The sequence below is a fragment of the Gigantopelta aegis genome, chromosome 10 (genome assembly GCF_016097555.1).
Source record: "Gigantopelta aegis isolate Gae_Host chromosome 10, Gae_host_genome, whole genome shotgun sequence".
Classification (NCBI taxonomy): domain Eukaryota; kingdom Metazoa; phylum Mollusca; class Gastropoda; order Neomphalida; family Peltospiridae; genus Gigantopelta; species Gigantopelta aegis.
This window is the reverse complement of record NC_054708.1, coordinates 41,376,701-41,403,418: the sequence shown is the minus strand read 5'-3', so window position 1 is coordinate 41,403,418 and position 26,718 is coordinate 41,376,701. Positions and strand designations below refer to the sequence as shown.

At 37.5% G+C, this 26,718-nt stretch overlaps 2 protein-coding genes across 4 annotated transcripts; one reads left to right on the top strand and one right to left on the bottom strand.

Annotated features, from left to right (window-relative positions):
- Positions 1–670: 670 nt before the first annotated feature.
- On the top strand, positions 671–14,182 carry LOC121383052. 3 transcript variants are annotated; one of them, XR_005959248.1, is made up of 8 exons: positions 671–749; positions 2,268–2,310; positions 3,053–3,110; positions 4,378–4,541; positions 6,748–6,939; positions 7,675–7,817; positions 13,436–13,620; positions 13,915–14,182. XR_005959248.1 is itself a non-coding variant. In XM_041512812.1 (7 exons), the coding sequence occupies exons 1-7, from the start codon at positions 681–683 to the stop codon at positions 13,460–13,462; spliced, it is 696 nt and encodes a 231-aa protein (XP_041368746.1). In that variant the 5' UTR covers positions 671–680; the 3' UTR covers positions 13,463–14,182. The 3 variants fall into 3 exon arrangements, 1 of the variants encoding a protein (XP_041368746.1); XM_041512812.1 differs by having other exon boundaries at positions 13,436–14,182; XR_005959249.1 differs by lacking the exons at positions 671–749; positions 2,268–2,310; positions 3,053–3,110; ... (1 more) ...; positions 6,748–6,939; positions 7,675–7,817 and adding an exon at positions 10,726–10,987 and having other exon boundaries at positions 13,436–14,182.
- Positions 11,673–25,289, bottom strand: LOC121383051 (deoxynucleotidyltransferase terminal-interacting protein 2-like). The gene is made up of 6 exons (XM_041512811.1): positions 24,941–25,289; positions 20,851–20,992; positions 18,894–18,989; positions 17,313–17,477; positions 15,085–15,194; positions 11,673–14,826 (listed from the first exon to the last, which is right to left on the bottom strand). The coding sequence occupies exons 1-6, from the start codon at positions 25,285–25,287 to the stop codon at positions 14,730–14,732; spliced, it is 957 nt and encodes a 318-aa protein (XP_041368745.1). The 5' UTR covers positions 25,288–25,289; the 3' UTR covers positions 11,673–14,729.
- Between the last annotated feature and the right edge of the window lie 1,429 nt (positions 25,290–26,718).

Below are 26,718 nucleotides of genomic sequence, written 5' to 3'. Positions count from 1 at the left end.
ATTCCCGTCGGTGGTCCCATTGGACTATTTCTCGTGGTGTAACAAAGGCCGTGGTATGTGCTATCCTGTCTGTGGGATGGTGCACATAAAATATCCCTTGCTGCTAATCGAAAAGAATGAAGTTGCGACAGCGGGTTTCCTCTCTTAATATATGTGTGGTCCTTAACCATATGTCTGACGCAATAACTGTAAATAAAATGTGTTGAGTGCGTCGTTAAATAAACCATTTCCTTCCTTCTCACTGAATGTTTTTTTCATTTTGTTTTTAAACTTTAAAATTAATATGATTAAATTTGTAACTGGTGTTATAAACCTAATTTATTATTAATCCAGGACAATCTAAAAATATTAAAACAAATTTAATTAATTTTTAAAAAATTAAAATTTAAAACGTTTGGAATATTTGAACATACACGAGAAGAACCTCCATTGATATACGATTTCAAACGTTTTTAGCGAGTTAAATGTAAAATATAGTCGATGCGGGATAACAATGAGAGCAATATTCCTGAAGTCTGTGGGACATACCCATGGTTGCGTTTGATTGGTTCAGATAGATGGTCCAATCTGTTACATTAAAAATATGATTGTATCTATGACCGAGTTTCACAAAAGGTATTTATACCGATTGCGAGTAGCATAGATATACTGCGTTTTAAAGAAGTCGACTTACTACCACAATGCATCTCTCTACACGAGCTTTGTCGGCACTCGCTGCGTTCTGTCTGTGTGCTGGTGTCACTCAAGTGGTAAGCTATTTTTTATTAGGTTCCCAAGACTTTTCGCCTGGGGAACCTGTTATTTTTTTTTTTTCAGATAGATTTTGTAAATGAAAACTGCACATATTTGCGCAGTTTGTATCTTTGAATCTATGAAGGTGACATAAATAAAATGTACATGTTGGGATTAATCATTTATTGCTTTAGTAACGTGTAAAATATTAAACAAGTGCAATGTTATTTGTTAATATGGTATGACATTTAATGGAATAGTCTAACCACAATACAGTTTGTATGTGTGGCTCCTTCAGTCGTATGGCCAAGGGCTGTTGAACCGTGGGCACTAATAAGAGGATAGTCAGAGATCAGTCATCAACAGCTGTTTTTGGTCTTAAAGGAACGGTTACCTGTGGTTTAAATAAACAATATTATTGTTGTTTGTAAATGAAGTTCTGGGCCGATTTGGCTGAAATTTGGTGGTTGGTTAGGTGAAAGTATATGCGTGTATGTGGGTTGGGCTGGGTAATTATTGCTATAATTAAATAACATATAAATATGCCTGAGTAATCTACAGCTATTATATCTTGGGAATCCTTCATTACCGCTTGCGGTTATATTTACTGTTATTAGTTTTTGAAAATATCTAAAGCAATTCTAGGTAACACTAAAACTACATCTGTAATTAAAAGAAGAAGAAAACCATATAGTTAACAAAGAATAGTACAAAAGCATGAAAAATACAAATTCAAAACTTTGTTGTAGACAAAATGATCAAAGAAAAGCAACAATTTCTACTTTTATGACAAAATGACGAAAATTTATTTAATTTTGGTAAAATAGTTTTTTTCTATATAATATTGGATTAAATTTCATTTCATGTTTGAGCTTATAAACCGATTTCTGTTTGTAGTCGGTGTATATAAACAACATTTTACCCAAAACATATTTGTGTCATAATAGTTTTAGACATCTGATACTTTAAGGTGCGTTTAATCCGGTTTGTCTTAAGATACTGTATGAAACTACCTGGTAAATTATTCATCAAAACGTTCTACTTAGCCAAATGTTCATCTGCTTTGTGAAATCGCACTAAAGGCGGTTTTTTTAAAGTTTAAAACTAATTTCCATCTGAAAACAGCGGATTTGATCACTATTAGCTGTATGTATGTAAGCCCACATAAGATCAAATGTCGGAATTTAACGTGCTTGTATCAAATTAATGTCCAAACACGCTCACCGAGGGCACAGACTCTGACTTGTTCTAGAAGATGTCCAAAAATGAGATAATATTAACTATATGTCTTTGGCGGGTGATACGTGTTTAGAAGTACATCTAATTTCAATCATTTATATAAAAGAAACGGATTTGATATAAACAAGCTATGCTCGCGGCGGGAGCAACCAGTGAGTCAAGGTATGCCCATTTTCCCCGCGAACACCTAGTATCAGCACTGTTTTATTTATAATTTACGTGTGCATGCCTCAACAATTGTTAAAAACCATTGATAAACTTCTTAAACAGTATGAATACGGTTCTCCTTATTTCAGTTTGGACACGGAAATCCGAAGCCTTGTCCTGTCTGTAGTGAAAGTAAGTATGTATTGTTTCGCAGAAGGAATGTCAGCCCTGCCGCCACTCATGCCGAATAACTAAGGTGGATCAAGACCATCATCTCCTAGCCTTATATTTGTAAATCCAATATCTGTAATTTAAGTGCCTTAAAGAAGTATTCTCAAAGTTGCACAATGACCACAATTACATGTATTTATTCATTTTCTTGTGAAATGTAAAGGTTATAATTTGAATTACATGATTATAATTTGAATTCACTCGTCAAAAAACAAGTTACATCCAAATATTTGCATTTGCCACTATTTCTTTTAATGTACATTATTTCAAAATCGAAAACGGTTGATCGATAGTCCTGGCTGTCGTTTTAATGGAAGTTTATATTTTTCGCCAATGGTTCTTGGGAAAACCATTCCTTACGTCAAGTAGCAACACAATACAATTTTGATATGCTTGAGTTAATTCTGAACACATTATACGCGAGATCGGTTAATTTAACACAGCGAAATATGGCACTTTGAGATTCATCTTTAAATAATTTTACTGATCGTCAGTTGGAGGTCGGGTTGGGTTTTTTCTTGTATAATTACAGTATTTTATCAAAATTAATACTGCAACGAAAACAATAAAAATGCGAACTAAAAGTATACATATTTGTATAATTAAATGCTCGGTTAAAATTGGAGATTTTTAATACACCAAATATATAACGTTTAAAGGATTGTTTACCAAATATACAAATTGAAGTATGTTTTTGTTTCAGTCCTTGCGAATATTGCAAACGGAAGTCGACCTCAACTGTCCTATGAATGCAACTGTGTGTAAGTAAAAAAGGGGTTAAAAGTCTGTTTTGTTTAACGACACCAATAGAGCACATTCATTTATTAATCATCGGCTATTGGATATCAAACATTTGGTAATATTTTGACATATAGTCTTAGAGAGGAAACCCGCTACATTTTTCCATTAGTAGCAAGGTATCTTTTATATGCATCTCCACACAGACAGGATAGCACGTACTACGGCCTTTGATATATCAAGTCAGTCGTGGTGAACGAGAAATAGTCCAATAGGCCCACAAACTGGGATCGATCCCAGACCGACCGCGCATCAAGCGAGTGCTTTACCACTGGGCTACATACCGCACCTGTGTATTACAGCATATATATACACTACACAATGTTGGAAATATATTATACTAACAGTAATGTTTAATATACACGAATTTAAACTATTCTGAGTTTACTGCATTGTAAAATATTTGCGATTAATGCTAGTGTCACTGTCAAATGTCACGACGAAGTTAGCCAACTCGACGTCACTGCCTTAACTGTATTGTTGTTGCAATAACTGTATTGTTATTAAGACAAATTTAAAAAGTCTCCTATAAAATTATGTATGATAAGGCCAAACATAAATTTCTGGTATCTGATTAGCGCGCGCATCAATTTTGACCCTCGACGTCAACATCTTTTTTAATTTTATTTCCCGCGGTATGGCGTCGATGTTCACCGGACTTTTCTTGCTAGGACACAAAACTGCATTTGAAGTCAAAATGGTCTATATGTTGGCTTGGAACATTAGCTTTCTTTAGTTTCTCTCTAAAACAGGTTATGTTGTTCTGAATGAGTAGTGTGGCTTGTTTTAAAAATAGTTTCTGACAAAGCCGAAGTAATTGCCTTGGTTATATGGAAAATGTAAAGGGAAATATTAATGGTAACAAGGCAAGGGAGGGGGCACCAAGGTTATTGAGGATGGACCAGGGCAGATGAGGAGGACGTAGAAAAAACGATATATACCCATCTTTTTTGCGGAATCCATTAAAAAAAAAAAAAAGCCGCATCAATTCTGTTACTTTGGTCTGACTAGAGACAGGCTCTTTTTTTGGCCTAACTATACAACGGTCAACATGCGAATAATATATATTAAAATAATAATAATAATAATAATAATAAACACGTTGGAATTGGAACGTTTTTGTTTAATATACACGTATTTAATAGACATTGTGAAAGTGTATCCTGTTATATTACGTATGATACCTATACAAGGGCAGATATATTATTAATTTTTTTTTATAATCATCAGAGTTAAAGACCTCAAGATGACTATGGCCCAACTTCGAACTACTATATCTAATCTTGAAGGCCAGTTGGCAGACGTTACAGGACAACTGAATACCACCCAGGCACAACTGAACGCTACAAATCAACAACTACAGGCCATCTGCCCAGACTCGACAGATCTCCGGGGTAATTTTTACTATTCTACAAAATAAACTCCAGCACCAGGTAAACTTTACCACTTTACAAAACAAGCTCCAGTTCTCTACAAGGTAAGCTTCACCACTCCATAAAACAAGCTCCAGTTATCTACAAGGTAAGCTTCAGCAAGCTCGTTATGTACAAGGTAAGCTTCACCGCTCTACAAAACAAGCACCCGTTCTCTACAGGGTAAGATTCAGGACTCCACAAAACAAGCTCGTTATGTACAAGGTAAGCTTCACCACTCTACAAAACAAGCTCGTTATGTACAAGGTAAGCTTCACCGCTCTACAAAACAAGCTCCCGTGCTCTACAGGGTAAGATTCAGGACTCCACAAAACAAGCTCGTTATGTACAAGGTAAGCTTCACCACTCTACAAAACAAGCTCCAGTTCTCTACAGGGTAACCTTCAGCACTTTACAAAACAAGCTTGTCATGTAGAAGGTAAGCTTCAGCACTCTACAAAACAAGCTCGTTATGTACAAGGTAAGCTTCACCACTCTACAAAACAAGCTCCAGTGCTCTACAGGGTAAGCTTCACCACTCTACAAAACAAGCTTGTCATGTACAAGGTAAGCTTCAGCACTCTACAAAACAAGCTCGTTATGTACAAGGTAAGCTTCAGCACTCTACAAAACAAGCTCGTTATGTACAAGGTAAGCTTCAGCACTCTACAAAACAAGCTTGTCATGTAGAAGGTAAGCTTCAGCACTCTACAAAACAAGCTCGTTATGTACAGGGTAAGCTTCACCACTCTACACAACAAGCTCGTTATGTACAAGGTAAGCTTCACCACTCTACAAAACAAGCTCCAGTGCTCTACAGGGTAAGCTTCACCACTCTACAAAACAAGCTTGTCATGTACAAGGTAAGCTTCAGCACTCTACAAAACAAGCTCGTTATATACAAGGTAAGCTTCAGCACTCTACAAAACAAGCTCGTTATGTACAATGTAAGCTTCAGCACTCTACAAAACAAGCTTGTCATGTAGATGGTAAGCTTCAGCACTCTACAAAACAAGCTCGTTATGTACAGGGTAAGCTTCACCACTCTACAAAACAAGCTCAAGTGCTCTACAGGGTAAGCTTCACCACTCTACAAAACAAGCTTGTCATGTAGAAGGTAAGATTCAGCACTCTACAAAACAAGCTTGTCATGTAGAAGGTAAGCTTCAGCACTCTACAAAACAAGCTCGTTATGTACAAGTTAAGCTTCAGCACTCTACAAAACAAGCTTGTCGTGTAGAAGGTAAGCTTCACCACTCTACAAAACAAACTCAAGTGCTCTACAGGGTAAGCTTCACCACTCTACAAAACAAGCTCGTTATGTACAAGGTAAGCTTCACCACTCTACAAAACAAGCTCCCGTGCTCTACAGGGTAAGATTCAGGACTCCACAAAACAAGCTCGTTATGTACAAGGTAAGCTTCACCACTCTACAAAACAAGCTCCAGTGCTCTACAGGGTAAGCTTCACCACTCTACAAAACAAGCTTGTCATGTAGAAGGTAAGCTTCAGCACTCTACAAAACAAGCTTGTCATGTAGAAGGTAAACTTCAGCACTCTACAAAACAAGCTTGTCATGTAGAAGGTAAGCTTCAGCACTCTACAAAACAAGCTTGTCATGTAGAAGGTAAGCTTCAGCACTCTACAAAACAAGCTCCAGTGCTCTACAGGGTAAGCATCACCACTCTACAAAACAAGCTCGTTATGTACAAGGTAATCTTCACCACTCTACAAAACAAGCTCGTTATGTACAAGGTAAGCTTCAGCACTCTACAAAACAAGCTCGTTACGTACTAGGTAAGCTTCACCACTCTACAAAACAAGCTCGTTATGTACAAGGTAAGCTTCACCACTCTACAAAACAAGCTCCAGTGCTCTACATGGTAAGCTTCACCACTCTACAAAACAAGCTCGTTTTGTACAGGGTAAGCTTCACCACTCTACAAAACAAGCTCCAGTGCTCTACAGGGTAAGCTTCACCACTCTACAAAACAAGCTCGTTATATACATGGTGCGTGTAGTGTGTTGTTTACGTATTGTTTATAAATGATCATATTTAATATACTAGTAGCATATAATCATTCCACTGCTCTAAACTGTATTATAAAACATGTTTGTTCTTTGTACCTATGAGCTATAAATATCAAAGTTAGTAAATAATTGAACTGAATTATTTATTTTCTTTCAGCTGCTTGCGATGCGGATTCTGACTTCACTTTCTTGGAGTCTGGCGATGGTTGTCAAGCTATCTGTTACAACGTCAGCACCGCCAAAGTGAACTACGCAGGCGCAGAAGCGGCTTGTGCAGCTGCTGGTGGCGCCCTCATCACTCTGGACACCATGAAGAAGAACGCCCTGATGATCGATGCGATCAGAACATGTGAGTTATATTTCATTTCACTTATTTTTACGGTTCAAGCACGCTGTCCTTGGAGCACATCTCACCTGTCTGGGCTGTTTGTCCGGTGCGGTGGGTTAGTGGTTAGTTCGTTCGTGGTTAGTAAACGAGAAGTCTGTGTAGTGACCTTACACCTACCCTATGGAGTTGTTAAACTCGCTCTGGGTGAGAGGCCGTACTGGAATGCGAACCTAGTACCTACAAGTCTTAAGTACGATGGCTTAACCCGTCCCCAGGGTGGGACGTAGGTCAGTGATAAAGCGCATCGCTTGAAGCGAGGTCGGTTTGGGATTGATCCCCGTTTGTGGGCTTATTGGGCTATTTTTCGCTCCAGCCAGTGCATCACGACTGGCACATCAAGGACCGTGGTATGTGTTATCCTGTCTATGGAATGGTACATATTAAAGATCCCTTGTTTCTAATGGAAAAATGTAGCGGGTTTCCTCTAAGACTATATGTCAAATTACCAAATGTTTGACATCTAATAGCCGATAATTAATAAATCATTGTTCTCTAGTGATGTCGTTAAATAAAACAAACGTTTTATAACCCGTTCCCAATGAATCAGCCATATAAGCTTTGGTATATTTAAACGTTTATCGAAAGAAAGAAAGAAAGAAAGAAAGAAAAAAGAAAAGAAAAGAAAAGAAAGAGAAGAGTTCTTGGTATAAATTGTTTTTCGTTTGGATTTACAATTATTGAGATTTGTGTTTGTAGCGAACCGTGACGACAGCTTCTGGATCGGCCTCAAGTTCGTGACTGGTAACTGGGTGTGGCAAGGAACCGGTAACCAGATGACGTTCTCCGACTGGGCGAACACCGAGCCAGACAACAATCAGGACTGTGCGTCTTTAAATAAGGTAACTCAGCATCGCTGGTTCGACCGACCCTGCAGTAGTTCCACAACGAGCGGCGCCCTTTGTGAAATTACCGTCCCATGAGGCCCAAGAAATGTAATGCAGAACAACTACATGTCATCAGTGTAACAAACACGTGCACTGAAATAAAATTGGTGTTACAAGCCAGTACAAAACGGTTTATTATATTTGATTGGTGTGTGTGGCGTTTGTTGTACGACAAGTACTAGGGCGGGTTCTGGAGGCACCATAGGCATACGGGCTCCCATTTTTGTAGGGAGAAGGGACGAGGGGGAGGGGGCATCCTGATTTTTGCAGAATTAAACGAAAATGCCCGAATCTGGATAACAACGTTTATTCCTACCAATTAGCTCTATAGGGTTGGAAATAAATCACTACGCATTTTTACATGAATTACATCTAGTGTTGTCAGTAGAATGATGGAATTCATGATAACAAACTTTCAGGCCAGCTAATTTTTCTTAAATATATAATGTGTCCATTGTTTTTGCACCAACACTGGGGCGGGAGGGGGAGACTTGATCCCCAGTCTCGTACGATTATTAGGGGGTAGTGCTTCCGAACAGTTTAACTGGGGTTTTATCGAACCTTTCACATTCATTTAACATTAGTCTAAGATTTTAATTAAAGGTTGGGTTTTTTTTTTAATATGGGCCCAGATTCTCCAAAGACGGAATGGGAAACTATCTTAAAGTACCCCTATCCATTCAAGATTGAGACTCGTCCATTTTAGATTCAGACTCGTCCATTCTAGATGCAGCAAAAGCTGACGAATAAAAGACGAAACAAAATTTCCCTAATTAGCATGTCCTCTTGAGATGGAACGTCTGGTGTCGGCCCGGGAAGTACAAAATCCTATTTTGTGTAGTAGCGGTAAGACGAATAATAATAATAAATGTCCCACGAAGTAGAAGGGTCTAATTGATTTGCATGTTCTTCGTTTCATTTCAACGTATTTTTGTACTTATATCCAATTAGGGTTCAAGCACGCTGTCCTGGGCACACACTTCAGCCATCTGGGTTGTCTGTCCATAACAGTGGGTTAGTGGTTGGTGAGAGACAAGAGGGTGTAGTGGCCTTATACCTACCCATTGAGCCCTTAAGAACTCACTCTGGGTTGGAGCCTGTACCGGACTACGAACCCCGTACCTACCAGCCTGTAGTCCGATGGTTTAACCACTGCGCCACCCAAGTACGCATGTTCTTCATTGCAGTATGAGCTGTGTTTTCTTTAAAGGTCCACAATCATGGCAAATTATTAACACACATTATATATACTAGTGGAAAAAAGTAACTGTGTAACCTAAAAAATCGGATGAAAATAAAACTGCTCAATATTTTAGCCTGATGTTTTGTACATGTTACCAGTGAACGCACCGCCACACAATAGCTGGGTCAATGCCGTATTTGCACGTGCAGTTTTGCTTCTGGGACATGAACATGTTTTTCCCATTTTTTTCTCCCAAAATGTTACTTTTCAAGTTTTTGTCGACTTTTCAACTGTCGGGTCATTGCATGCCAACCGGGGGTACAGAAAAGCAGGTTATTTCTGTTGAAAATTGTAGCAGAGCAATGCCCAGGCTAAACGAAAATGACCGCCTTCGCGCAATTGGCATGATCCAGGCTGGTATGCGCCATCGCGCTGTCGCTACGCAATTTGGTGTACACATAAACAGTATTCAGGCTTTGTGGAGACGTTATCAACATGTTGGTAATGTCAGAGACCAACAACGTGCGGGCCGTCCACGCGTGACGTCACGACAGCAGGACAACCACATCAGACTCGTGCACCTCAGGAATCGATTCCAAACGGCAAGTCTGACAGCGCGGACTATTCCTGGATTGCGTGCCATTAATCCCAGAAATGTACGGAATCGATTACGTGAACATGGTATCCGTCCGCGACGCCCGGCTGTCCGTTCAGTTTTGCTAAGACGTCATCGTGTAGCACGTTTGGCTTGGTGTAGAAGACACTTGCACTTTAATTGCCGTGACTGGGTGGGTATACTGTTTACGGACGAGTCCAGGTTTCACTTGGACAGCAGTGACGGTCAAGAGTGTATCGTCGTGTTGGAGAACGTTTTAGTGACGCCTGTGTTGTGGAGCGACGTGCATTTGGCAGAGGCAGTGTCATGGTTTGGGGTGGCATCACGTCAACTGGACGAACACCTCTTGTGGTCATCGATGGCAATTTGAACGCTGTTTGCTACCGTGACGACATTATTCAGGCTCACGTCATCCCATTTGTGCAAGGACAGCAACGTCACATCACGCTTCAGCATGACAATGCTAGACCTCACGTCGCCCGGGTGGTAATGGATTTTCTAGCACAGCAGAACATCGATGTGTTGCAGTGGCCTGCGGTCTCACCCGATCTTGCACCAATCGAGCACGTCTGGGATGAGATGCAACGTCGTGTACGTGCACTGCCTAACCAGCCGCTGACGTTGAGAGCGCATGGTCAGACGTTAGTACAGATCTGGAACGGCATTCCCCAGGCATTCTTCAACAATTTGGTAGGCTCTATGAGGCGACGGTGCCAGGCCTGCATCGACGCAAACGGTGGCCATACGCGCTATTAACTTTGTGAACTGGTTTTTTACCCCCCCCCATGTCTTTCATCCCCAATACCGATGAAATGACGGATGCTGTGACATTTTAAATGAATTGACGTTTTGCTTAATTGCCTAATAAATAATGCTATATGATAATTTTATCGTTTTATGTCTTGAAATTATGTTTTTATCAACATGATAACCATACACAGTTACTTTTTTCCACTAGTAATATAAAAAAACATATAAAGATTACATTAATATTAAACATAAAAAACAAAAATACCACCCCAATTATTAATAACGTGACTTTTTGTAAAACGCTCGGGAAAAAAACACTGATCCAGTCGATTTGACCCGCATCTGACCTGTGACGTAACATCATGTGAATTCCACTCATTCATTAGTAGGCTAGCATTGCGACCAGCATGTAATGATTCTTCGGAAAATAGCTCATTCTTATCGGACGTTAGTTTGGACATTTCGGACTTGTCGCATTTGCCTATTTATTCTAATGCTACCTCGACTGGTGAGGAAGGAGAAAATCCGTCAGCTTGAACCATAGTACACCGACGAGGATCCGGCGAGCCAAATGTGGTCAGCCTATTTGCAGCCCGGGGCCTAACGACGCCCGGATACAAAAACAAAGCCCGAATGTTAATGTCGAGGTGTACATTGTTCATATCTGGCACAAAGATACACCTCAACACGATGCATGAAAAATGTGATTTTTTTTACAAAATATATTTTTCCTTCTTTTTTTTTTTTTACATATATAAATGCATCGTGTGGAGGTGTATCTTTGTGCCAAATATGAACAATGAAGACGTATCACCTGTAAATTGTTTTTCAAAAATAGCAGGCAAAAAGAAATGTGTGTGTAAAGAAATAAACTATGGCCTGCTGGAAATAGGAAGGTTGGTGTATGAAAAGTTAGGACCTCTGAGATGTATTTTAGAACATGGAATTAAAATATTTTCGAATTATTTAAATTCTTATTTTTTTAAATAATATACTTTTTGTTGAATCATTCTATAGGAATCCTCAGCTAGTAGCTCTGAAATTTGTTTTAAATTCTACTCCTGTTGATGTTTTACAACTGCAATCAGGTTAAGATTGCAAAAAAAAGGTTTCTTTGACTTGCCCATGCAATTTTTGAGTAGCCTGAATTTTATTTAAAAACCAAAAAGAATTGTACTTCCGATCAGTTTCACTGGGCATACACAATTTGGTTCTAAAGTATACCAATGTTTATAAAAAAAAAAAAAAAAAAAGGTAGTTGTTATGGAAATGGCTAGCTTTTTATTACTCTTTCTACCCTTCAAATGAGCACTCAGTTGGCTGTAATATAACAAAACATAAACGTACGGGCTCCCAGTTTTGTAGAGGGCCAGACTGGTTTTTGCCTAATTAGCACATACTCGTACACTCTTTTAAATAGAAATTATTTTCTTCTAAAATCAGAGAAATCAAGATTGAACATAACCCATTCATGACACTGGGTTAACAGAGGCGGATCGGGGGGGGGGGGGGGGGGGGCTGGGCCCCGGGACCCCTAAATTTTGCAACAGTTATAATTTTATTATATATTAATTTTCATTTTTTTATCGATTCCCCACCAAACTTTCCCCCAAAGTTGCCTTGTCATTCTGCCTCATGTCATTGGGGCCCACCTAAATGGATTTTCTGGATCCGCCACTGGTTAACCAGGAGTGCACATGGAACCAAACCCATCTCCGATCCCACCTCTTTCCCTCATCACCTTTTATATTTTCCTGTCGTCCTAAAACACGACTTGTAGACAGTGTGGGTGATCCCCCCCCCCCCCCCCCCCCCCCGTATAAAATCCTGGCTACGCCATTGACTCACAAACACGGATTATTTGTTAATACTGTAAATTTGAAAGTAAACTTGATTTTAATGTCCCGAGTGTAATAATGTTTACACTCGAGACATATTTGTTTTAGTTTTTATGTAATCAGCTGTGCTATTATCTGGTTACATGAGTGTATTACCTTCTGGCAAAACTGTCTTCACATATACTTGCCAAAAATATATAGTCCTTTGTTTTAACATAAAAATCTTTCTATATAATCATTATATAATCATTAGAAGTGTGACTGCATCTTAGATTTCATAGCAAACAATTTTACCATTATGACCATTCATGTACAAGGTAACTAATAAGACATGAAAATTGTTGTGTGTGTGTGTGTGTGTATATATATATATATATATATATATATATATATATATATATATATATATATATATATATATATATATATATATATATACACACACACACACACATGTATATATATATATCTATATATCAATGTTCCAAAAATGTAATCCTCTCGACGACCTCTGGAAGACGTTACATTTCATCACCACATCCGGATTATTGATCTAATCTTGATTGAATGGTTCTATCTGCCTTAGAATGTGAGCTTTTCAATATAAATGAGGCTGATGGCAAAATGGCGGCCACCAGAGGGAATAATTTTTTTGTGTCCTATTTTTAAATTGATCCCACCATGTCAAGCTTCATGTTTTCCTGAAAAAGTTAATGATTCTCTCAGATTCTGGGCCTTACTTAGCCGCTGGACTAACCCTTTTTCAAATTTATTTATATTCTAAATAAAGAAAATCCATGTCAGCGGGTCCCATGGATATAGAATTTAAAATACCTTGACTAACCCTAATGTTCAAAATCTAACATCTATAATTGGGACCGATTATTTCTGCTGCAATGAAATTATACTTCAGTCGTTAGAATTTTATGTCCAAAGCATAGCGTTGCTTTTCTTCTCATCAAATATGAAACATATTTAAGCTGGTTATCTCTAGTGTATACGTTTTGTTGATATACATGGTGAACTCTTATGTAAAAGTAGTTCCACTGTTCAAGGTACATGTAAGCGTCATCACTTGTACAAAATATATCCGAACAAGTTTATTTGTAGCATTAACAAAGGAAAGGTAAGTGTGTAAAATGACTGACAGTATACTCGTTGAAGTGGATCGCTTATTTTCTTTCAGCTGCTTGCGATGCGGATCCAGACTTGACTTTCTTGGAGTCTGGCGATGGTTGTGAAGCTACCACCCCAGCACCACCATTGTGATCTATGCAGGCGCAGAAGTGGTTTGTGCAGCTGCTGGTGGCGCCCTCATCACACTGGACACGCTGGAGAAGAACGCCCTGATGGTGGATACCATCAGAACATGTGAGTCATATAATCATGTTTACATGTAGTAACATATTTCCTGTGCTGCACTGTGATGTAACCAATTCAATTTGTCTGAACAGTCAATGCAAGTAAATGTTAAAGTGTTGGGGTTTTTTTTAACTGTCCTAAGAATTAACACCGTTCTATGGGACAGTACTAAATATGGATGTTGTACATTTAAAACATTTTTTAATATCCAGCCAATTCCTTCAGAAAGAGAGATGAATGTCTGATACATGTATTGTTGTTTTCCTCTGTATCCTATATAATATATTATCACTTGTTTTGTAGTGTGCATAGCCAACAGCTTCTGGATCGACCTCAAGTTTGTGGGTGATCAGTGGGTGTGGCAAGGTAATGGTAACCAAGCTACGTTCACAGATTGGGCTTCTGGAGAACCCGATAACAATCAAGATTGTGCATCCTTGAACAAAGCTAAAAAGCATCGCTGGTTTGACCGACCCTGCAGCAACGCTAACAGGAATGGAGCACTTTGTGAAATTACTGTGCCATAAACCAACTTTGGTAAATGATAAAATAAAAAATCTAATTAGCAAGTCTTGAAAACTTTGTGAAATTACCGTGCAAAAATAAAGTGGAAATATTAATGAGCATTTCCTTTTGGTTTTGTTCTTACTTAATGTAATATAAATATTCTCCTGTACATATTTTGGCCAAAGATTAAATAATTTATGAAATAAATGGATACTGAATACTGAAATAAAATTTGTTGATAACTATGTTGTATTTGACCATCTGGTTTACTGTCGCAATTTGACAAATAACATGCTTGTCACAGGTTAATTTATCGTCAAAGAGCAATCAATTTCAATTGTCCTTTTTAGTGGATGGTATCATGAAAAAGCGTGAACCAGGCTATCCCATAAACTGGTCTGTTTACGTTTGACTTGTTTTTAAGGAAATCTGCATATGAATGAACCCTGACATCAAAATACTTTTGTTGAATTAAGAATGGCTTCCCCAAAACAAAGTGCACAAATGAGGAAAAGAAATTTTTTTTGGTGCACCATGTACAGGCCAACATGAATTGTTTTAATGGACTTTTGCTGCAAACAACATATGTGTACATATGTGTACATCGTACTTCATTTTTTTCGTTTCTTGATTCTTTTGATATGCTGGTAGGGACCTATTCCACGTCGTTTTGCATCCTGTATCTCTGTGTATTTCCGTTTGTTGTACCTATAACAAAAACAACCCACCCATATAAATATCATGGTAAATACAGTAAATAATCTGACTGGTAATTTATTGCTTTACATTTAACATTCATTGTATATTAGTAATAACATTTTCTGGTTACAGAATGGGTTACATAACTCTTTAAAAACAAAGAATAAAGCTAAAAATGTACTCTTTTTTTTTTCTTCGTCTCCATACTACTTTACAGAATTGCCAGTCAATGAAAAAAAAGCCATACAACAAGAATACCAAACTTACTTTCTAAATTCAGCATCTGCTAATAATTCATCGACAATGGTCTTCTTTCGCTGTTTCTTTGGTATCCTAGCACTGTAGAACTCTGTAGGACTTTCTATCACTGTTCCAAACTGAAAAACAGTGTTCATAAGTATCAGTTAATTAGTGCCTTCATGTTCATCACAATGTGAACAGATCATGACAACTAGTTTCCTTACACACCAGTTGGTGAGAAAACCATTATTTTTGTTAACACATACTAATAACACACATACGACCTAATATGTGTGTTAACAATTTAAAGGCTCCTCCTACGTGATAACCAGGTCGCTACTGCCATATCATCCAATTAAAAACAAGCGGTCAAAATCGATTACTGAAGTCAACCTGAAACTGATTACTCTGACATATAAGTTAACTACAAGCGCTACGGTCGTAAATCATTTTTAGTTGGAAAAGACATTTAAATTTATACATGTATAAGAAATAGAATACAACATTTGTGTCCATTAGATACCATTTATTTTACAACTCGTTGTTTTAAGCGCCAGTGCCCGTTCCATGCATTTTGAAACAACTTTGTTTATAAAATGACAGTGTGGTTTGAAATAACTATTCAGCTATGGCTATTTCAAAGCAGCTACATACTGACATCACGACTTTGCACTCAAAGAGTTGTGCCATTCATATGGATACATCGAAGTGTGATTGTTTTTTAATCCATTTAAGCTGCATTCGGTCAACTCTCTTAGTGTTATAAACAAATTTCACTACCCCACCAGGCTCAACAGCTGGTCATTTCCATACCAATTTGTATATATGTTTTATTAATTTCATTTTATTTTATTTATTTTCTTAAAATTTTACCCTAACTTGGTAGTGGACATTATCTACCGACAGGACCGTTTATTACTGTAAATAATTCTATAATAGTATTGATTAAGTAGACTGTCCCATCTAAAATCACAGAACTGACCACTTATGTACTGTAGTTCTAAAGAAAAGAAATTATCACTTGTTTATCGTGGGAGTCGCTTTTGTTCAAACATACTATTACTAAAATGCATTTTTGTCTTTGGATTTTTGCAGAGGAAAAAATACTGTAACCCCATTTTGATCTGTTAATGCACAATGAAATGTTTAGTTCAATAGTTTATTATATTATCAGGACATTTATGTTGTTTTGCAAGTCAGGCTAAGCAAAACGAAACACCTTGCCTTAAATTACTGGTTTGTTTCCTTTGTGCATACAGTAGTATAAAGGAGCTGATGTCAGTTCTCCTCCAAGCTAGAGTACTGGAGGAGATAACAAAGGAATAAATAGTTGCCCCCACTTAGCAGGAATAATCATGGGGTTTTTTTATTAATTCTATTTTACGTGTTTTTTTCTTCACTTTTTTAAACTGTCAGCATGTGTTGGTGGTCTGGTTCTGAACCTTTCGAACACTTAAGGCTCATACTTGACCCGATTGTTCCTGTAACAACTTGCCTGATAGTACTTTGATCCGATTGTTCCTTTAACAGCTCACCTGATATTACTTTGACCTGATTGTTCCTTTTAACAACTCGCCTGATAGGTTTTGATCCGATTGTTCCTTTAACAACTCGTCTGATAGTACTTTGACCTGACTGTTCCTTTAACAACTCACCTGATAGTACTTTGACCAGATTGTTCCTTCAACAAATCGCCTGATAGTACATTGACCAGATTGTTCCTTTAACAACTCACCTGATAGTACTTTGACCTGATTGTTCCTGTAATAACTCACCTGATAGTACTTTGACCTGATTGTTCATTTAATAACTCACCTGATAGTACTTTGACCTGATTGTTCCTGTAATAACTCACCTGATAGTACTTTGACCAGATTGTTCCTTAAACAACTCGCCTGATAATACTTTGACCTGACTGTTCATTTAACAACTCACCTGATAGCACTTTGACCTGACTGTTCCTGTAACACCTCACCTGATAGCACTTTTACCTGATTGTTCCTTTAACAACTCACCTGATAGTACTTTGACCTGACTGTTCATTTAACAACTCACCTGATAGCACTTTGACCTGACTGTTCCTGTAACACATCACATGATAGTACTTTGACCTGATTGTTCCTTTAACAACTCACCTGATAGTACTTTGACCTGACTGTTCCTGTAACACCTCACCTGATAGTACTTTGACCTGAATGTTCATTTAACAACTCACCTGATAGTACTTTGACCCAACTGTTCCTGTAACAACTCACTTGATAGTACTTTGGAAGACCCTTAAGGTCATTATTTTTGTAGAACCTCTTTGGATCAAGAGCTCGTCTCATTTGTAATGCTAACAAGTCATTCTTCTTTTCATCATCCAGCTCCGTTGCTGGTAGACCAAACCAGCCTTTGCCTTTCGTCTTTTCTCTCTCAACCTGTAGGAGAAAAACAGAATTATATTTACTTATAGTACACTAACAGTTACATACATACGTGTATATATGACATATCACTAGATGTATACAAAACGGTCTCCAGATGTACGTGATATGTGGATATTGGAGTAACTAATGTATAACAAAACAAAAAAAATTAGGAAAGAAATCATCTAAAATAGCTGTTTATAGTTTTTCACCCATTTCAGTAACATTAAAAATGAGCAATAAACAACCACAATCTCAGTAACATAAAATCTCTGAGCAAAAGAAACCCGTTCTGGGTTATTACATACATCAGTCATTGAGGTCAACCTTCGAAAGAAAAAGGGGTAACCTAATCTCACAAAAAAATTAATTAATTTTTTTTTGTGTGAAAACATATAATTTTCTGCCTTTAAAAGTTGCATTTGCCAGACCTATAATATAAGTGGTATTTAGTGTGTAATTATTATGACAATAATACCATGATATATAAAGTCCATGTCAGGGCATGCTTTACCTCCCGCCAAATTCACCTATTGTGAATTTTCAAAACAAATGGTGAATAATTTTTTTAATTTTTAATTTGGCAAAACAGTTTTATATAATGATTGATCATCTTGTTGGAAACAACTGGATTTCTGCTAGTTTTGAAATTTTATTGATAATTTGGCAAAACTTTCTGAAAGTCACCCAGAATGTATATGAAACAAGGGAGATAATTTTCTTGTAAATCTTGATGACATAATTTTAAAACTCAGAATCATGGATCTGGGTATTCATTTGTGACACATCACCAGATTGAGTCATGTGTAAAAAACTGGAAACAGAGTTTTCATATCACTGGAAAGAACATTAATTCAGCTTTAAAGGATACTAAATTTATTCAGATCAGATAATTAGTATAACAGAGTTATGATAGTACGGTTACACTAAATATTTCTTGATCAGGATTTTCTTTTTTCAAGAAATTGGATACGAAAGTTAATAGCAACTGGCAATAATTTCTTATCAAATCCTACATTACAACTATGAAATACATATTTACACTCACAAAACCAAATAAATTGGAGTGAGTGCCTTATAACAAGCTGCTTTGTTAGGCCTAGGTTATTAGCCCACAACTCCAGCTCTGCTCCACAACTGGTGTAACAAAGGTTGTGGTATGTACTATCCTGTCTGTGAGATGGTGCATGTAAAAGATTCTTTGCTGTTAATTGAAAAGAGTAGCCCAGAAAATGGCAACAGCGGGTTTCCTCTCTCAATATCTGTGTTGTCCTTAACCATACATGTATGTCCGACACCATATAACCATAAATAAAATGTGTTGAATGCGCTGTTAAATAAAACATTTTCTGTAGGCAAGGTTACAGTGAACTCCTCCCCTGGTATAGCCTTGATAATGTAACTGTAGAGCCAGGCAGTAACACACACCTTCCTTTGTTTCTTTTCTTGTCTAAAACTCTCCTGGTACGGAGGTATGACAAATTTCTTCTCAAAGTCGGGGGTTATTACACTCTTCTTCATTACCTGATATAGAAGAAAACAAACACAAAAATTTGAAATATTCAAAACTTTAACAGTTCTTAATGCATGGAAAAAGTTTCTCATGCCTAACCAATGTATGATAATATCATATGATATACCATATTTATTACATTAAAAAATATATTTAAATTCACTTGCCATTGGGCTAGTGGATTTGAAAATTTACTGGCCATAGTGAAAAATTCACTTGCCCAATTTTAACAGTTTATAAAACAAAACAAAACAGTAAATTAAAATAATTAACTTTTTAATGTACATTTTGCATACTAAGATCATGTTAAATCAATTTGTCAATTTACACATGCTCATTGGGCATATTGTATGGTATATTTAGAAAACATGCAAACAATTATCATCAGTTTAGAATAAAGTTACCTATTAATATTTAAAAATAATTGTTTCCACTAAAACCACCTAAGTTATAAAAACAATACATGTTACCTATTACAACAATTAACAGCATTAAAAACAAATTAATATTTTATCACTTTTTTTGCAATTTATGTGATATTTTATTAATTAAATTTAGGGGATAACCCTACTGTGTTTTCCGATTTGCGGACATATATCGGTGGTTTTACTGTCGCAAATTTAGTTTTAATGGCGACGCGTTAGCGGAGCCAATAAAACGGTAAATTTGCTACTGTAAAACCACCGATATACGTACGCAAATCGGAGAAGATAGTAGGGTTATTCCTATTCTAATTAAACTGTTTGCTGGTTGATTTTAAATAGGAAATTGTCACATTTGTAGTAAGAATAAGCCTATAAACGTCACCAGCTGCTGACATCATTAGGCAGCCCATTAACAGACGATGGGTGGTCGGACAGTTAGCGGCTCGAACATAGATGTGTAATTTGACATATTTAATCTGCTCTCATGATTAGATAACAACTAATAAAGAATAATATGTTCATTTCTGACATAAAAACTTCTCAGTATTTAACGACTTCTGTACATAATATGAACGCTACAGAAATGTCATTACAAAACAACCCTGTTCCTCGCTTAACCTATGACATATTTCTGCCAGAAAATTTGCGACTGGTATATCAGTGATTTTACCACCTGAAATTTTTAGCAGCGATCCAATCAGATTCGTTCTTACAAATGTGTTGAATTAGAATAAAAATTTACACTTTTAAAGTTTTGCTAACGTAAATGGTGGCTTGCAACCGTTCAACTAATAAAAGACTGGTTACTATTTTGCATATTACACTTGCATTGTACAAATATTAGTATTAGAGTACCAAATATTTGGAATCCAGTGCAAAAAAGAAAATGGCGGCGATACGATGAACTTTTGTTTTTTCAATATTTACATTTTATAATATTTACAACTTGAATAAAGTTACATCGGTAGGTATATTGATGTTGTGGATGGGTCAAAGATTACTGGTGGCCAACTATTTGTTAATGAAATATTGCATGTGACAGCAAATCGAAAGAAGTGACTTGTAGATGTTTCTTTTGTTTTCGTACGATCATAGCATTGTGTATATATATATATATTTAATTTTTTTTGGACCAGTTGCCATCAGAATCGCAGACGGTAACTTTTACTGGCCTGAATCCAAAAACCACCATATTCTAGAACCTCCGATATCTCTGTACTGGCTCCCACCCAGAGTGAGTTTAATGACTCGGTGGGGAGGTGTAAGACCACTACACTGATTTCTCTCTCGTGAACCACTAACAACTAACCTTCAGTCCTTGACGGACAGCCCAGATAGCTAAAGTGTGCCCGTGACAGCATGCTTGAACCGTAATTGAATATAAGCATAAAAATAAGTTGAAATCAATGAATATTCAGTAGCTTACCATTAAACATATTACACATACCTCAGCATCTCTGTCCAGCTTGCTGAATACTTTGCTGGAGGAAGGAGCTATATTTTTGGCCTTCTTGGCAGTATTCACATCTACATACAAATCAGATAGATCAGCACTCACTTGTAATGAGGATGCCAACTTTGTGCTTCGTCTGCAAGAAACATGTTTAAGAATATAAATTAAAAGAGTTGAATCATAAAATATGATAAATGTAATTTCAAATGATTTTTTTTTTTTTTTTTTTAATTCTGAATTATTGAATCATTATTCTAAATATATGACCATGTATGTAACAATGATGGGTTGGTTATACAAGTGTATGCAGAAGCTTAATATTAATTGTACAACAAATTGATGCATTACAAGATTCTAACCTGCAGCACTTCAAGCACAGGTATGTTATTGCAGCTCTGGAGTAAATTTTATTTAATGCCAAATCGGGCTGCTAACCCTGTACCTACTAGCCTTATGTCTGATGGCTTAACCACTGCATCACCTATGCCGGTTTTTGTTTTGATAACAACTTTGGTAACAAATACTACAAAAACATTATATATCTTTTGGCAAACATGCACATCCACCCTATGTTAATGTTTTGTAATACTAGGAACCACCGACACTTTCTAAATATGACAAGAATAATAATGTTTTGCTGTATTGATGGAATACCTTTAAAATAACTATTTTCAACAAAAAAATAAAATAAAGTTGGCCCTAACCCGGGTTAACCCCATGAATGGAAATTTTCTATTAAGGGGAAATAACTCTTTAGCTAAAAATTACACAAGACCTAAGACCTAACCTATAAATATTTCCAGTAAATTGTCATTAAAATAACCCAAACGATTTTTCAAGGCCAAAACACAACCATTCACATACCTTAAGATGTACATGTACTCAGTACCGATATATATCCATTTTAAAGGAATGCTTGCGCAAGGCTTTTGGACTGGTATGCATATTCAACAATATATAATGCACAATAATGCTTAATATCAACAGGTATGTTATTATATTTAATTAATAAAATGGTTAAATGTGATGGCTATCACATACAACGGGCACAGCCATTTTGTTTCATCCCACAGACAGGAAAGCACATACCACAACCTTTGTCCAGTTGTGGTGCACTGGTCAGAACAAAAATAAACTATATCACAGGCCTCTGAGAACTGAAAATCTGCAAGACCCATTTATCGGTTACGCAGAAATAAATCCATGTAACCCATTTCCTTTTTGAGTAACTCTTTATATCCATTTAAATGCTGCTCGAAATTTTGTGCGAACAAAAAAATAGGTTACGCAAAATTAATTTTCCCCCAGTAATCAGCTGAATGGAACCACAGGCTTCTGTAAATTGCGAGAGCAATAGTTTTGTTTGTGCATCGCTCGCAATAAGTATAGTTTGCATAACCCATTTTTTGTTCGCGCATTGAATCACGATGGGTTACATAAAAATAAAATGGGTGACCTGAATTTGTTTTTGCATAATCTATAAATGGTTTATGCAAATTTTCAATTCTCAGAGATCTGTATCAACCGAGGTGGTTCGATTTTACGACACAAGCACCTTAAATTAGCACACAACCGATTGAGCTAAATCCCACCCCAACCTAAAAAACACTGGGAAAGACTTTCGACTGTTCCAGCATGTATTGGATAGCAATATCAAATGGACACTGCTGCGATGATTGCATTAAACACTACAAACGACGTAGTGCTAGGGTCTGGGATTCGAACTTCAGACCATCGGGACTGTAGCCGAGCACTGTATCCACTAAACCACGCAGTGGATCAACAAGTGAGACTGTATTTTAATACTTATAAATCTTATAGGGTGTATTTTGACGGAATGAATTGAGCGTCTACAGAATTAAACGAACCTTTAGTCCCATAATGCCTCATTGTGTCTTCTATGCTATATTTCTAACAATAATTATACCGCCTGAATGAATTGAATGCTGGAATGGTCGGAAGTCTTGCCAAACACTGCACTAGTGGCACCAGTCTTCCTTGGCCCGAGCTCTCTGACTGTAAGAGAGCTAGACGGACATTTGGACATAAACACGCTCTCATTACAGTCAGAGACCAACCTATGTCTTTTTTTGGCAATTCCTGACTACCAAACGGTAGGCAACGAGTCCCGCTCTAATACCACAACAATCCTATGTTTGACGTCAAATACCTTTACATCAATCATTTTCGAGTTAAGTGATACAAAAAAAATCCACATATTAATCACTAATACAGAAAGAAACCCGACAGCACCCACATTCAGCTACGCTTCGTGACACTCCGTCGCAATAATTGCAAAGCTCGGCGATCTATTTCGAGACGTAGACCACGTGATTGCGCACTGGGTGATTCCGCCTTGTGCAGCAGTTACAAGGGTCATCTCATAAGAGGAGGCAGTACGTAGCACATACTTTTGCCGTATCCTGTCGATAACACCCCAAATGTATCCTTCAAATTCAAAATGGAATCAATAATGTGTAATTGTTTTGGTTTAATGACGTAATGAAATCCAAATTCATCCAAAACGGCATTAGCCAACTCTTCCATGTTGTAACTTTGCCTACGTCTCGAAATAGATCGCCGAGCTTTGCAATTGTTGCGACGGAGTGTCACGAAGCGTAGCTGAATGTGGGTGCTGTCGGGTTTCTTTCTGTAGTATGTGTATTAGTGATTAATATGTGGATTTTTTTTGTATCACTTAACTCGAAAATGATTGATGTAAAGGGTTTTGAAAACATAGGATTGGTGGTATTATCGTTGCCTACCGTTTGGTAGTCAGGAATTGCCAACATAGGTTGGTCTCTGACTGTAATGAGAGCGTGTTTATGTCCAAATGTCCGTCTAGCTCTCTTACAGTCAGAGTACTCGGGCTACAGTCTTCCTGTGCAATTTCTAAGGTCGACGACAGTCACTTTTCGCACCCTTGTTTTGGGTTCGTACACAATAAATATAGCATATCTTACCGTAATTTCACTTGAAATCCATATTTCATAAAAGGTACAATTTTTTAATCACAAGATTTTCTTCAAACACATTCAGATGCATTAGTAATGTTCAAACAAACAAAAATTCAATAGCAAGTTTGCATTGGAATTTTTACAGCATTCTTAAAACGGAAACGTCATGTGCCCAGTGTATGGTTATTGTAAGGCGATTCAAAGTGACTTCATTGGAATACTGACGTCATTCAAATTCAAAATTAGCTATATTACAATGCTTCGCCACATTAAACTAAAAACTGGTCTACTAACCTTGACCCCTGTCAAATTTCTATAACAAGCGGACAACGTTGTTTACAGGTTGGTATTTTGTTATTTTTCATAATTCTGGACAAAATATTAATTTTAAGTTTCAAAAGATGAAAGCAGGCATCGAAATAAGCATTGTGTCTGATAACCCATTTACAGGTTACCACAAAATATAGTCTGGTAACCTATAGGTTTCCACAACTATATGAAAGTTAGAATTGAATTCCTGTTACTACTACGCGGTCGTTCTGAGTTTGTAACGGTGCACGCGAAGATCGGTAAGAGAAACGAAATCCGGAAGTAAATTTATCTAGTAGGCGCTGCTTAAACGCGGACTGCCAAAATTGCTTTGCAATTGCACAAGTGCGCACGAACATCGGTGCAATTTTGTACGAGAAAACAAAACGCGGACATAAATTCATCTAGTGGACGCTGCTTAAAGGAGGAGTGACTTGCGCACGAACATCGATGCAATTCCTGACGAGATAATGAAACGCATAAGTCCTGAATGCATTGCCTGGTTTACGTTCGGAAACGAAACTTTGAAATTTTTGTCGAGAACGAAACACCGTTCTCGACTTTTCTAACCTCCCGGTAACCTGAACGACCGTTCTCGACTTATTTCGATGCCTGTGAAAGAAATAAAAAATACCTTTTGTCAAATATATCATATCACGGTGTATGAAGCCAAAACAAGGGTGCGAAAAGTGACTGTCATCGACCTTAGTAATACATCCTATGATTATGATCATGATACACCCTCTGCCCAAGTTAAAGTTATCAAGTGTTATATAATTGTTGAATGGCCATATAGTTATATATTAGCATTTATTTACCCCTTTTTAGGTACTTCTATTTTTTTAACATTATCGTCATCAGAACTATCTGATATATGTAGTCTTTCACAAGTCTCTTCACTAACATTATGTGTCATAAAAGTAGTTTTGCACGGACTTCTTGTCAAAGATGAAGGTTTATTATCTATTATAAATGTTCCATCTTCCAATTGAATATTTTTAAGTTTAAGATCATTTTCGTGTGCAATTCGTTTATCTAACGTAGTCTTCATTTCTATTAACGCTGCTTCGACAATGTCATCTATTTCACTTTCAGAGCTGGAACTTGACGATGAAAATGCCATACTTCTGCTTATCCACGTGTGCCTTGGAACACTTCCTGTCATTAACAGGAAGTTATTACGCAGTATAAACCTAGAATTAATTCATTATAATATGAACTATTTAACGCTTAAAATTGTGTTATATTACTGCACTATTTGTATTATACTTTTTAGAATATTAATTTCTGTTATAATATAATGTGCCTCTGTGCTAGTTATTATTTATTTTATAATATGTAAATTAATACGCGAGGATTCGATTGTTTCTCCGTCGTGTGCAAAAGCGTAACAAATAACATTGGGAGAGAAAGAAGTAAGTCTACGCTGTGATACAGAAAAGAGCCAAAAGTGTAACTTAACACCCGCCTGCTTTCCATATTCATCTCATCCCCCTCCAATCATTCCCACCCTTCCTTCCCATCATACTACATTCTAATGCCCGGTTAGCTGTATGGATAACTTTGGGGTAGGCAGGATGGGGGTGGGACGCCGTGATAGGGTGCTTATTTGGGTGCGGTAGGGCGTAAGCGGTTTCGGCCGATAGTTTTCCTGGTAGGAGGCCTCCCCCCCCCCCCCCCCGGCACGTCTCCCCATGTGGAAATCCGGCCTGGCTGTCAATGGGCTTTGCCCGGTGTTGGATCGCACTCTGGATTGGGCGCGAATCCCCCCCTTTTTTAACCCTTTATCCTCCAGGGCTAATAATTAAGTAAAGGTACCTCTCATTTATTAAATGAGGGGTATGAATTTTATAAAGTTTGGACTAGCCCGATTTAAAATAGCACCTAACTAAATAAAACATAATTGAATATAACACTTTTTATAGTTTGTTTTGAAAAAGGTGCATAGTAAATTAACTGCACATTTAGTGGTGCATTAATTTATAATTCCCCAATCCCCTTTTTTCTTTTATAATTAGGAATTAGGTCCTACCTAGAAATTTAGTAATTCTCCCCAGCAACCACCTACCTCCCCTTCCCCACCCCTCCGGCCGTGGTGTCGTGGGCTGGCGATGTCAGCACATGAATTCACGGCGGGCGTGCCTGAACCGTAAGGATATGGGCACGTTAATAGAGTTCCCTTCCCTTCCCTTCCCGCCTGCTACTGATTTGATCGGGCTGCTGGTGTTCCCTTGCACCTGCCAGTGCAGGCGGTCCCTCCTCTCCCCTCCCCCACCTTTCCTGTCATGGACAGAGGAGCCGGTCTTGTGCCCACGACAGGCGTGCGCTACAACAGCTTGTTCTGAATGTGCACGTAAAACCCTATGGCATGACATGTAACTTAAAGTAGCTTTATCGCAGTTTCATTTGAACATAGATAATACCTTCCAACCAGGGTATCTGCCAGAGGGTAAAACGGGTATGGCGCCATACCTAAATTGTTTTGCAGATTTTATTATTTTTAGTTCACATTTTGACAAAATTAATTACACTTATCATTACTGTATGATCTTCTTAACCCTAAACTTAACCCATGTTCGTTCTCGGGTAGGCTGCT

Coding starts and splice junctions, on each gene's coding strand:
- LOC121383052 (XM_041512812.1), top strand. CDS start 681: ATGCATCTCTCTACACGAGCTTTGTCGGCACTCGCTGCGTTCTGTCTG. Junction 750..2,267: donor GTGCTGGTGTCACTCAAGTG/GTAAGCTATTTT, acceptor TCCTTATTTCAG/TTTGGACACGGAAATCCGAA. Junction 4,542..6,747: donor AGACTCGACAGATCTCCGGG/GTAATTTTTACT, acceptor ATTTTCTTTCAG/CTGCTTGCGATGCGGATTCT.
- LOC121383051 (XM_041512811.1), bottom strand. CDS start 25,287: ATGACAGGAAGTGTTCCAAGGCACACGTGGATAAGCAGAAGTATGGCA. Junction 20,993..24,940: donor ATAGAAGTACCTAAAAAGGG/GTAAATAAATGC, acceptor TGTTTCTTGCAG/ACGAAGCACAAAGTTGGCAT. Junction 15,195..17,312: donor GTCTTCCAAAGTACTATCAA/GTGAGTTGTTAC, acceptor ACTGTTTTTCAG/TTTGGAACAGTGATAGAAAG.